The sequence below is a fragment of the Papaver somniferum genome, chromosome 2 (genome assembly GCF_003573695.1).
Source record: "Papaver somniferum cultivar HN1 chromosome 2, ASM357369v1, whole genome shotgun sequence".
In the NCBI taxonomy this organism is placed as follows: Eukaryota; Viridiplantae; Streptophyta; class Magnoliopsida; order Ranunculales; family Papaveraceae; genus Papaver; species Papaver somniferum.
Genome location: NC_039359.1, coordinates 196,080,020 through 196,093,789, shown reverse-complemented (window position 1 = coordinate 196,093,789; position 13,770 = coordinate 196,080,020). Strand labels below are relative to the sequence as shown.

General features: G+C 41.4%; 1 protein-coding gene across 1 annotated transcript in view; it reads left to right on the top strand.

Annotated features, from left to right (window-relative positions):
- The first annotated feature begins 3,596 nt into the window (after nucleotides 1-3,596).
- Nucleotides 3,597-13,770, top strand: part of LOC113352557 — a 38,314-nt gene continuing 28,140 nt past the window's right edge. Inside the window, exons 1-3 of the mRNA XM_026596368.1 lie at nucleotides 3,597-3,740; nucleotides 3,823-3,861; nucleotides 4,018-4,098. Coding sequence (XP_026452153.1) covers nucleotides 3,597-3,740; nucleotides 3,823-3,861; nucleotides 4,018-4,098 — 264 coding nt within the window. The remainder of the gene's footprint in view (nucleotides 3,741-3,822; nucleotides 3,862-4,017; nucleotides 4,099-13,770) is intronic.

The window sequence follows — 13,770 nt, the reverse complement described above, 5'->3', positions numbered from 1 at the left end:
TCACTATTTGCACAATGACATACAATAGACTTAATCTTTGTAAACAAAAGTTGATCCTATCTTCCATCAATATTTTTATAATGACATAATAGGAATAACTTTTGTTTGTCAGAAATTCATTCAATCTTTTATCAATACTTGCATATCGACATATGAAAGACTTAACTTTTGACCACGTATGGGACAATCATAGTTCACAGACGCAAACACACATATCCCATAACAAGTTGCAATATATAAAACCATAAAGATTAATACTGCAAAATCATCTTCAAAATGAACTTTAGAATTTAAGTAAATAAATCTTAAAACATTGCAAGATGAAAAACGTTGGAGATAGCTATGTGTACTCACAATAATGGCTATTCCAAACCCTAGTTATCCATTTTAAAACACAAGAATAAATTCTCATAAGAAGTTTCCTAGACATTAAGACCTTTGAAAAATTCTTTATCGTCCCCGAACTCCTTGTTGTCAACACTCATTGGGACATAAGGTTCATGAAGATAAGAGTTGATATCAATAAATCTTCTTGACCGATATCGAAGGGCCTTCTAAATTTCAAGAGTCTTAAACACAAAAGACTTTATTTGCTGAATCTCCTTCCTTGTTTCCTTCAACTCTTCAAGAACATCAGAAAACTTCTGAGAATTTGAAGGAACAACTCTTGGCTTCCTCACATTCCTTCTTTTTCTTTTCAAATTTGGAGGTAACAGAGATTTATCTTTTTACTTCATGATTGATGGCTTAACAATCATATTAACATATTTTCCATTAGTTGACATAATACTTGGAGTATCTATAAAAACGAAATTGCGAGAGGAAATCACAAGATAATCTCAACAAGCAGTCTTATGATGGAAAGAGTTTCTTAGAGAAGAAAAAAAGAATGTAGGATTACAAAACCTTTATACACTTAAAGGATTCACGTACGCACAACTCTTACCCTAGAAAAGGAAGAATTATCTATTTTAACCCTCTTTTATTGATTAAACAAGGAAGTCCTTCCAATATCACTTAGATATGAAAAGTGGCATGAATTCCAGACATTACAATGCTCATACGAAAAAAGAAATCAAAACAATCTAAAAGACTTTTCTTTTCCTAAAGCCTGAGGTGTGCAAAATATTGTCTATTTTGATTAGGCACATGAGACAAGATGCACTAACCAACACAATTTAAGTTGTGCTGGTGTTGATGGTGGTTTTTAATTTAGGGCGAAAACTGTATAAGTCTGTCTAGCTGACTCGTTGTCAGAAATAGTAGACCTTGATATGTCCATATTCCGCAAGGACTCTGAAGAATATATTAAAATATGATGAGTGCATATGCCACTCTTCATATTGTATTGAAACTCAAGCTCCTAGATGAATTTTTCACTAGTATAGATCCTAATGAGTATTTAATCTCTCGCATGCATTATTTACTAATGTATGGCTTGCTGAGTATATTTCCTACGCTATGTTCCCCAGACGAACTCTTAATATTGACATGACATGACGATTTCGCTCGCATCCGAGTAGCATGAATCTTCCGAAGTGTCAGGATTAAGATCTGCATGAAAGTACTTATTCGGAAGCACGCTACGGTGCTCTCTGAGAATAAAATTAGTGATTTTGTGCCAACATACATAATTCACCAAATTTGACCAATTTTGTGATAGCTCGCAAAATTCAAAATTTTAACCTAATTAATTTACAAAAATTAGGTTTTTTTGCGCCCTGCGCAATATTTCGAACCGTATTGGTCGAGACCAAACTTAGGTAAGCTAGGAAATTAATCCGCCATGGACTAGTAGGAGAAAAATCCTACCAAAAGTAGAAAACAATAAATAAATAGGAACTACGACATGTAAAAGCATAAAGAGAGGCGTGTCCATGCCACTTGGTCGGCTGATCTGCTTCAGCAGGCGCCGCCCGTGGCCGACTGGACACACTCCATGTTGCCGCTTGCCAGCCCCCTTTCCCATCGACCAATCAGATCGCTTTAAATGTGCCACACACACTGTTAAATAAAGTTGGAAGTTGGTTGGTCGAAGCACCTAATTCCTAAAGGAACGAATATAGGCTTCCCATGTCAGTATTAAAACGATCACAACCGCATGTTTTGGCCGGCTGATTTATCAAGCTTGGCCGCTTCCATACGCGACCGGACAAGCACTACCATGCACACCGGCGAGACCACTAACACTTTGGCCAATCAGAATCCTTCCCACTCCCAAGCGAAGCCACCAAATGATTACCCAAAGGGAGTTGGCTGTGCGGGTTACAAAACCCTAATTTATGTTAGTGATAACACATTATTGCCGCAAAACGATCTAGGCCGTCCATCTTCGCCAGCCGAATTGGCCGGCCTAAATTCAATTTCGGTCGACGGACAAAGCGCGGATACGCTCACAAGTGGCTCGACTATAGCATTGACCGGTCGAATAGTCGACAGCATGTCGCCAACATCAAAAACCGTTGTCCGAAAATGGGTTGGCCACACGACTTTTAAAACCTTAATTGAATCAACGACAGCCATTAACTGCCGCAAATCATCTCGGTCGCCCAACTTTGCCAGTCGAATCGGCCGACCTAACTCTTATTTTAGGCAACCAACAATATGTGGCCATGATCAACGACCCCCACCCCCCCACCCCCCATAAGCTGCAATCAGTTAAGACTCGATATTACAAAATATGAGCACGTAAGTGCTACATTTTATACCCATATTGGTAAGCACATAAGTGCTACATTTTATACCCATATTTATATTAGTTAGGACTCGATATTTTGGCTAATGACATTATTTTAGTGCTTTTGTAGAAAGTACGAACAATTCTGATCATCCGGAGAATAAACTGCTAAATCATTGGCATTTACGACGAAAGTTACAAAATATGACTGGCTTGGTATTTCTATATATCAGCGGTTCCATTTCACGGTCGGAAGCCGAGTGCTGTGATTCCAGGGGCAAAGAATTGTTCTCTTTGCCAGGCACGTGAGTCCCATTAGATATAGTGGGACGTGGCTTCATCATCCCCACAAGTTCCGTGGCAATGTCATAATGTCATTCTTATTGCCTCCTTCATTTCCATTCAAGAGAAACAGGGGTTTGGTCAGTGTTCAAATCATGAGGATATGATGGAGACTTCTTCCAGTATCAGCGACAACAGATTTTCCGGTTTGTATATCAACTAAAATTGTGAGATTTGTCTCAACAATTCAAACAGTGGAAGAAGGTTTTGAGATGGACAATACTGAGCTGGACTTCAGCCGTTGCCGTGTTGTGGTCTGACATTTTGAGGGAGTTAGCCGTTGATTATATGAATGCATGGCTTGGCATTCTATTGCTTTACAGTCTTGGAGATGTGTAGAAGATAATTGAGGTCAGGATAGCTAAAAGGAGGGGTTCGAAATCAGGCACAAAGGAACCTCCTGACGGACAGAATCTGCAGACAACTTGTTCGGCCAATGACCTGAAAGAATAACGGACAAAATGGAGAAGAATTGGGCTCGAAGTGGTGCTGCAAACTTTGTTCACACACTAAAATTAAAATTGAAGTGTGACGTGGAAGATTATTAGTTTACTCCAGAGTATCATCAACATTTCATATGGGTTATGTTAACTTCAGGAAACAAATTAAGAAGCTGATGGTGACTACTAATGCGGCACTTCCATGCAATAATAGCAGCAGTGGGTATTCTTTCGTACCTACAATGGGGTTTTGTGTACTGGCTGAATTTGTTCAGGCAGCGGTGGTGGTCGTTCAAGGCTCCTTCAACAGCAACAATAACGATGGATTTATGGGGTTTTCGGATGTTTTTATTTCATTTGCAGGCAACTGATTATGCCGAAACGGGAGCAGTTCTTGGTATGGTCTGAAATCAGTTGAAAAGAATGTTCTCAATTGAGAAATGAAACAGTAACTTGGTTTTCGACAGTTTTGGATGGAGAGAATTGGTGTCACGGTTGTTGCTGGCTTTTATGGAAGAGTTTGGCAGTTGAGCTCGTGAACAATGGTAGTTGCTGTAGTATGAAGTTGGAGGTTTAAAGGAGTTTTTGGTTCCAGTTACAAGGCAGCAATCACTTAAGATGCTGGTGTTGGCTCGAATGGTTTGTACAGGGAGGAATGTGAGCATATGGAGCTCAGCGAGAGACGAGTTTCTGGTAATGGCAACGAGTTAATTACCGAGAATGGGATTGGTCTGAAATGAAGTTGCGGCCTGTATTCAATGGTTTGAATCGAGGTGGAGAAGAATCTTGGGGTTTCTGTGAATTGCCGGATTCCGTCTGAATCCGTGGGGTTTGAGTTGTTGAATCTGATTGTGGTTAGTCTGGGAAGAAGATGGAGTTAGACGGAGTTAGGCAGTGGTTGGACTTTGGCAATAGAATCCGGTGCTGTGGGTTAAGTGCGGCCAGAGAAGTGGGCTAGGCCTTGGCATCTAAACTCTTCGCAGTGGACTATATAAAATAAACAGAACAGACTAGAGAGAGGAGGCCGACTGTAGAGCCGAGAATAGGAGAAAGAAAGATAGAGCTGCGGCAACAGACGGAAACACGGGAGTAGGGTTTGCATTTCTATTTTTCCCACTCGTTTTGATTGGCGATCGATTTTTCTTTTATATGTTTATGGCTTTTGAGAAAGCCATGTCTTGTAGAATTGTGTACCTAGGGTTTATATTAAAATCACTTTGAGTTTTAGACTATTTTGATTGAATAATATTTAGCGAAAGACTATTATGATTTGAATAGATTAATTTATGATTATTTTTTATTGATTCAATAATGATATGTGTTGTCGCTTCACCGGTTTTGTATAACCTAAGCACATAATTAATAAAAACACAAATATATTTGTCTACTTATTTGATCTTCCATGTTTAGGTTAAATCTTTTGATGGGGTATGCTTAAAATAACCGGATATTATTTGTGAACTTGTATTTAGTTTCGCATAATTTTCTCGCTGACGCAATTTGATGATGCATGTTTTACTTTAGTCTTTTGATGTGTCATGCTTATGGTGTCCCAGTGATATTTGCGACTCTAATAAATATAATAGGTGATGTCTATAGAATGAAGAATAAATAAATAATTTAGAGCTATGTTTCATTTCAGTAACCGAATAGAAATACTGGTGGATACGATAAACCCTGGTTACTATCTTTCTCATTGATTTCATTTTATTAGTTTAATTTTATCATTTCATTTTCAATTTGAAATATCCAAAAAACATCATTGCTGGTTAGTTAATTAGGAATACCGGTTATTGATATTTCCACCGTTCCTTGTGGGAACGACCGTACTTGCCTCTGTCTACTAGTTAGACACCGTGCGATTGCGGTTTATTATATATAGGTTTATCCCAGAATCTGATCACCCATATGGCTCCTAAACGATCGCCCAAAGATGGCTGGCCGCACTTCTTATAGAAGTCTTAAATAAATTAGCGGCAGCCAATAACTGCTGCAAATCATCTCAGCCATCCAATTTGGCTAGCCAATTTAGCCGGTCTAGATTTAACTTGGACCGAGCAATAGGATGTCAAAATGGCTACCAGCCATCACTCTGCTGTAGGGACCGACCGGCATACCTTTGGCATGCATAAATAGCTCCCAGCAGCTTGAAAATGGACGATCATGCTCCTTTTAAGACACTAGGTTCCGCGACCAATCAAGACATGCTCAATACAACGATGCGTCGCATGCATCAATTATTTTGAGACGCTTGCATAAAAGCGATGCATTACATGCATCGAATACATAAGATATTTCATAAATATCGGTTTTATAAATAACTTAGTTATTTCACCTAATAGCGTTACATGCTATTCTTTGCGGCAAGTCTTATGACTTGACTCATCACACATGACTACCCGCCGCCTAGCTTGCCCGTGATTGGTCAGAATAATTAGGCAAGAACCACTCAGCAACTTGCTACATATAAAATAATCAATACATCAAACATATCACAAACTGGGGGATGTTCATCAGGGTATTGGTCTGGCGGTTTACTGCGTGCGGCGTACAACACGCCTATTATGAGAAAGTGTTAAGAAAGGCGGACAGTTAGTGGCAGCAGAGAAGTAGTGTGTGTAAACTGACTAGTCTTCCCTCACAGTAAGACGTGGTTTTCAACATTTTTCACACGATCCCACTTCTCCATAACTCGACTACTTCCGCTTCCTATGAGATCAGGGTGCGTGAAACTATGACATGTATAAATAGATTTTCAACCTATTTCAGCCAAGAAAAATTTTTGGTTATCAACACCAGTATCCAGAAAAACACCAAGAACTGATAGCTTATATTTCGCAAGACAATTCTATATTATGATGCAAGTCATAAAACAGCCACACCACTAGAGTTAACCATTCTGATCTATACACCTTCTTCGCTTCCCTCACTAAGATCAACCCTTCTCCTTCACTTTGTGACCGCAACAAAGCTGAAACATCCATTTCTTGGTTTAGGCCAGAATTGTACAGATTTATCTCTCGAATCTAAAGTAATCACGTGCAGTGTATTTTTTTAGGGTCTAGATTCGTTTCTCGGAGGCGCACCCAAATTTACCATTTCCAGCAGAATCAGTTTTTACCCCAAAACAACTGGCAACCACAGTGGGAGATTCATCTCTCGGTTGCAAGATCAATATTCAATTTCATTGCAATCTTCTCAATTTGAAGATGGTGGATCTTAGATCTGGGTCAGTTACCAATCCTGATGTTGCTGGCGCTGATAATACTCATGAGGCCACTATCCCTGCTGTTAACACTAATATGACACCTGCCAGCACAATCAACGCATCTCGTGGTGTTACATCCTCTACCACCAGCACCAGCGGCGCAGGAAACATTCCCTCCAGCGTGACACCTCCTATCACTATATCCAGAGCCGCTGCCACCCTTCCCAATGTTTCTTCAAGCGTAACGCCCCCAATTGCTGCCAGAACTATTGCCACTCATCCATTAGAACGAGAGGCTGGAGGAGCCATATGAAGCAATACCCCTATTACCATTTTTGATTTGATGAAAGACAATAAGTTCTCGCTAAGGCTCAGACATACGTGGATACAACTAAGAAAGAGGTACTTATTTTCCTCAAGATACTAATAGAGCAGCTACCGCAAGAGTCACGTCAACCCCAGATGGAGCTGACAAGGAATAATTTTAACACCCCCGGCGCAAGAGTCACTTCAACATGACACACCTTTATAGATGAAGAGGCTCGCGTTGCTCCTGAACGCCCATTGGAAAGGAATCGGCAATCCAATTTCATCAAACGTGAGGATCTGGAACGACTTCTCCACAATCGAGTCAAATAAAATCCGGCGGAGATGCACCAGCATCAACCTCCTTATCCTCCTGATGTGCGAAGAGTTCCTCTCCCGATGGGATACTTTTCTCCTCGATTTTCCCTTTATGACGGTACCGTAACGCTCGTGAAAATATCTCTCATTTTTTTGAATCACTAGGGGAGCATGAATATAACCACATCCTTCGCCTGAAAGAATTCTCAAAATCACTCACTGTAAGGGCGTACACCTGGTACAATAATACTGCATCAAACAACATAGCCAATTAGTATGAGATGGTTAACACCTTCTACATAAAATATTTCTTTGTGTCTGAGCAAATCGCTCTATCGGACCTGAGAAGAATGTTTCAGCGAAACAATGAGCATCCGAACGATTATGTCAAGAGCTTCAGAATTCAGGCACTATATTTTCACGATCCAAATGTGACTGAACAACAATGGTGGAATTATGCATCAATGATATCTGCCTATCGTGCTTTACTGGAGAACCTGCGCTTCCAGACATTTTATGAACTTCATGAAACTGCTAAGCGGCCAGCTACAACAGCACCATCCTTGCTGGAAAGAACCAGGCCCGACAGGAATGAAGATGCACATGAGACTCGAGGAAACGGACGTCTCATCAACAAACAATATAAAACTCAACCCTCTGTAAACGTGATGAGTGAAGGAGGAAAGAGAAAAGCTCCAGCTGCAGAACAATAACCCAAACGTGCGACACCAGTGCAGTAGGAAGCTCAACCCTGGAAGGCTGCGACTAAGACGCCTGCACAACAACAAGAAACTGGAGAGGCTTCTCTAAACTTCTCGTTTTCGATTGATCGAACTCCTAGAAGCATGGATTCAAGATGATGCTATCAAGATACCTCCTCTCAAACGTCCACCAACCGAGTAAGAAATGGCAAATCCAAAATATTGTCATTACCATAGGTTCGTCAATCACCCAACCAGTGACTGCAACAAATTGAAGCACATTTTCAAGGAGAGGGCAGATGCAGGAGAACTTCAATTAGGCACTGAAGGAGTTCACAGATATCCTCTTCCCGTCAGGAGCTGCATAATTTCTGGGGACTCCGTCCACAAAACCGTACAGTCCATGATGAAGCATTTATGTGAGATTCTATATTTCTCCAAGGCGCAGCGTTAAGACATATTTTCAGACCTCAACCGTGTTGTATCGGGCAATAAACAATAGGCGAGTTTCCACATGCAGGGAATCAGGGAGGAGCTGCTTCACATGAAATAATGGAAGGAGAAATAAACTCACGTATGTGAGTTATATGAAAGGAAGAAACTCATCCTTTGAGTCATAATGGTCGGAAAAAGCCTTTGAACATTCGTGGTTGTGGCTAGCATCACCGCCTATGCTCGCCTAAAGCTCATAGACGTAGCTACCACTACTTATGGCTCTCCACTCATCCTGGATTCATGGTCGTGGTTACCAAAGCCCATGACCACCATCACCATGCCTCTCCCTGCCGTGTCCGAAGCCATCATTCCTCCCTGTCAAGGATCGTGACCATAGACATCCAAGCTCCATCCAACCTGTTTTGCTTCCACAAAAATGCAGTCTCTTATAATCATAGCTGCTGCCAAGAATCGTTGTTGCTCGTTTGTTGATACCAGCCAGAGCTTCATCATAGCAACAACCACTATGGACAGAGGTAATCCGAACTTCTGCATATTTTAGTTTCCCATGGAGGAAGTAATAGAGTCACCAATACGGGGGCAAGATGGTGATACCTTTATCATGGTCAACCCACCGACCATACAAGAAAGAACCGCGTAAACCACACTTGGGGACTGAGGCTCAACACGAAATCCTTTCACTGTCAAGAACCTCTTCAAATCAGAAAAAACGGTCAACCATGAAACCGTGACAAGGTAACCACTCTTCAAAGATGTAGCGTAAGGATGTCATCAACCCTGTATGGAAGACGCTTGACCAACAAGCAGTATTTGGTTCAACCATTCATAAGCGTTGTTGTCAGTGAAGAATCAAAGAAGAAAGTCGCGCCTCAGCAAGCCACACCATCTACTCAAAACTCGGCACCGCCTACCCAAGGCCTGCACGAAGCTGCGCATCAACAACCACATCACCTACGCAGTCAGATTCGTTGTTTCTAGATTTCCAATTTCCTACGGAAGGGGTGCATGGGCTGTCAGAAGTTTGGATACAATACAGGTTTATCAAGTGAGACTCCCGCCCATTAATTAAAAAATGACGGATCCAAAAGATTGCCACTTTCGTCAATTCTTCAACCACCTTACCAGCAAATGCAATGGAAGTACATCTTTCAGTAGAAAATAAGCTCAGGATAATTACAACTAGGGACTACCAGCACGGGATGCCTTCACGTCCCTCAACTAAGTTATTTCTGATATCAGCATCATCGCTATCAAAGCTTTACTAGCCGCAGGAATTTCTCAACATGAAGCCGTAAACGTGCATCAAAGACCCTAAAAGAAGATCCAGAGATGCTTATGGCCGTATCACCCCTGAAAAATCCAGATACGACGCCCCTCATCTGCAGGATTGCTATTAAGGGACTCGCCTGATGATCAACAGTAAAACAGAACTACAGTTCCTGTGAATGTTCCGAGATTCTTCAACAAACAAGAAAATTGGCATTGACTGTTGCATGAAGCACAACTGCATACGAAGAATCACGTGAATCATACTTGGGGGATTGCATACTTGCATAAAATCCCCTCACCGTCAAAAATCTCTCCATATCATAGAAAATAGACACCCAGAGCGCCGCAAATTTGATGAGGATTTCTTGCCCTCCAAAAGTACGCCACAGAGATATTTTCACATATCCGGTCACGCCATTCGATCTAAAGTGTAAATAGGGGCCTGCTCCTCGCATCCCATTCCATACAACACTCCAAGATTCAGAGAATGGTTCAAAGGATGTCACTTGGAACGAAGCCAAACATATCATTATAGCAATCATAAGGGCAAGAATGAGCTTATGAGATAAAGAGTCAGAATGAACGCAATTTCATTCCAGTCAATGCTCAGGAGTTTAAAGAACATTTTAGTTGCGACTCAGCAGTCCAGACACCAAACAACTTAAAGTCAATGCCTCTTGCAATTGAGCGCAATGGAGTTTGGCAAATTTTGAGATCCACTGGAGAGGCTAGACACTCATTCTTATGGAGACAAAATCTCATTACACATTCCGGAGAAGATCGGTGATACAACTTCTACACCCTCTGGCATAGGAAGAAGAATCCTCACATGATTATGATATGTCCTAACAGCGTATAGGACACTTCCAAGAAGTTATCATTTATATATGGCATGTCATTGGAATCATTAATGCCTCATGGCTTAGCAGTGGGGATATCTCCAGAAAAAAGCACCTACCTTGAGTTATCCTTGCTCGCATTGCAGCTGATCATAATTATTGGAAATGGCTTTGTTTTCGTTGATGCTCGCTCTAGTGCTCTTACAAAGAAAGTCATTCACACTGAACTGAACCAAATGTTCAAGTTCGATCAACTACTTGGGGATATTATACTCACAGCCAAAATACGAAGACGATGTGAACTTACCTTGTTGTTGATTGGCGTATACGAAGACGGGGGAGAACCCAGTTGAGCTCAAAGGCCTTGATAGGACATGCTCGCTTTCTTTTCCTACCATTGATGGTCAATGAGCGGTAATTTGTTAGCAGCCCCGGATTGATAGCTGCTTCACCAGCGCAACTGCCAAGGAAGTTCAAACCAACTGATATCTCTCTAGTAATATCTACCAACTTCATATTATTAATTTTGTTTTCGTCTGTCACCATCTAGTGCTTACTCGCAACAATGTCACTGTTACGTGCTAAGCAGGGGAATTAATGTTGATGGTGGTTTTTAGTTTAGAACGAAAACTGTAAAGTCTGTCTAGATGACCCGTTATCAGAAATAGTAGACCTTGATATGTCCATATTCCGCGAGGAGTCTGAAGAATATATTAAAATCTGATGAGTTCCTATTCCACTCTTCATATTGTATTGAAATCAAGCTCCTAGATGAATTTTTCACTAGTATAGAGCCTAATGAGTATTTAATCTCTCGCCTGCATTATTCACTAATGTATGGCTTGCTGAGTATTTTTTCCTATGCTATGTTCCCCAAATGAACTCTTAATATTGACATGACATGACGACTAGTGTTCGCTCGCAGCCGAGTAGCATGAATCTCTCGAAGTGTCAGGATTAACCGTATGAATATACTTATTTGGAAGCACGCTGCGCTGCTTTCTGAGAATAAAATTAGTGATTTTGTGCCAACATACAGAATTCACCAAATTTGACCAATTTTGTGACAGCTTACAAAATTTAAAATTTTAACCTAATTAATTTGCAAAAATTAGGTTTTTTGCGCCATGCGCAATATCTCGAACCCTATTGGTCGATACCAAACCTAGGTAAGCTAGGAAATTAATCCGCCATGGACTAGTAGGAGCAAAATTCTACCAAAAGTAGAAAATAAGAAATAAAGAGGAACTACGGAAAGTAAAAGCAGCAGCAAAGGGAGGCGTGGCCACGCCACTTGGTCGTCGATCTGCTTCAACAGGCGCCTCCTGTGGCCGATTGGCCACACTCCATGTTGCCGATTGCCAGCTCATTTTCCCATCGACCAATTAGATAACTTTAAATATGCCGCACACACTTTTAAATAAAGTTGGAAGTTGGTTGGTCGAAGCACCTAATTCCTTATGGAACCGAATATATGCTGCCCATGTAAGTCTTAAAACGATCACAACTGCATGTTTTGGCCGGCTGATTTATCAAGCTTGGCCGCTTCCTGATGCGACCGGAAAAGCACCACCATGCACACCGGCGGGACCACTAACGCTTAAGTCAATCAGAATCTTTCTCAATCGCAAGCGAAGCGACCAAACGATTACCCAAAGGGAGTTGGTTGCGCGGGTTACAAAACCCAAATTTATGTTAGCGGCAGCACATTACTGCCGCAAAACGATCTCGGCCGTACAGCTTCGCCAGCCGAATTGGCCGTCCTAGATTCAATTCCGATCGACGGACAAAGAGCGGATACGCTCACTAGTGGCTCGTCTATGGCAGTGGCTGGTCAAATAGTCCACAGCATGCCGCCAACATCAAAAACCGCTGGCCCAAAATGGGTTGGCCACACGGATTTTAAAACCTAAATTGTATCAACGACATCCATTAAATGTCGCAAATCATCTCGTCCGTCCAACTTCGCCAGTCTTACCGGCCGGCTTAACTCCTATTTTAGGCAGCCAACAAGATGTGGTCATGATCAATGGACACCCCCTTCCATAAGATGCAATCGTCCAAGCCGCGACCTACCCATATGGCTTCTAAACGATCATCCAAAGATGGTTGGCCGCACTTATTATAGAAGTCTTAGATAAATTAGTGGCAACCAATAACTTCCACAAATCATCACAGCCATCCAATTTAACCGGCCCAGATTTAACTTGCACCGACTAATAGGATGTCAACACGGATACCAGCCAGCACTCTCCTATAGGGACCGACCGACCTACCTTTGGAAAGCATAAATAGCTCTCAACATCTTCCCGAAAATGGACGGTCATGCTCCTTTTAAGACACTAGGTTCCGCGACCAACCAAGACAGGCTCAATACAACGATGCGTCATATGCATCGATTATTTTGAATCGCTTATTTAAAAGCGGTGCTTTACATGCATCGAATACATACGATATTTCATAAATATCGGTTTCACAAATAACTTAGTTATTTAACCTAATAGTGTTACATGATATTCTTTGCGGCAAGTCTCATGACTTGACTCATCACACATGATTACCTACTCAGCAACTTGCTACATATAAAATACTCAAGACATCAAACATGTCACAAACTGGGGGATGTTCATTATGGTATTAGTCTGGTACAGTGTGCGGCGTGCAACACGCCCATTATGAGAAAGTGTCAGGAAAGGCGAATAGTTATTGGTAGCAGAGAAGTAGTGGGTGTAAACTGACCCGTCTTCCCTCATAGTAAGACGTGGTTTTCAACATTTTTTACACGATCCCACTTCTCCATCACTCGACTACTCCCACTCTTGATGTGATCAGTGTGCGTGAAACTATGACTTGTATAAATAGGTTTTCAACCTATTTCAACCAAGAATAGTTTTTGGTTATCAACACCAGTATCCAGAAAAACACTAAGAAATGATAGCTTATATTCCGCAAGCCAGTTCCTTATTCTAATACAAGTCATAAAACAGCCACACCATCAGAGTTAACCATTCTGATCTCACCACCTTCTTCGCTTCCCTCTCTAAGATCAACCCTTCTCCTTCACTTTGCGACCGCAACAAAGCTGGAACAACCATTTCTTGGTTTAGGCCAGAATTGTACAGATTGATCTCTCGAATCTAAAGAACTCTCGTGCAGTGCATTTGTTTAGGGTGTAGATTCGTTTCTCGGAGGCACACCCAAATTTACCATTTCA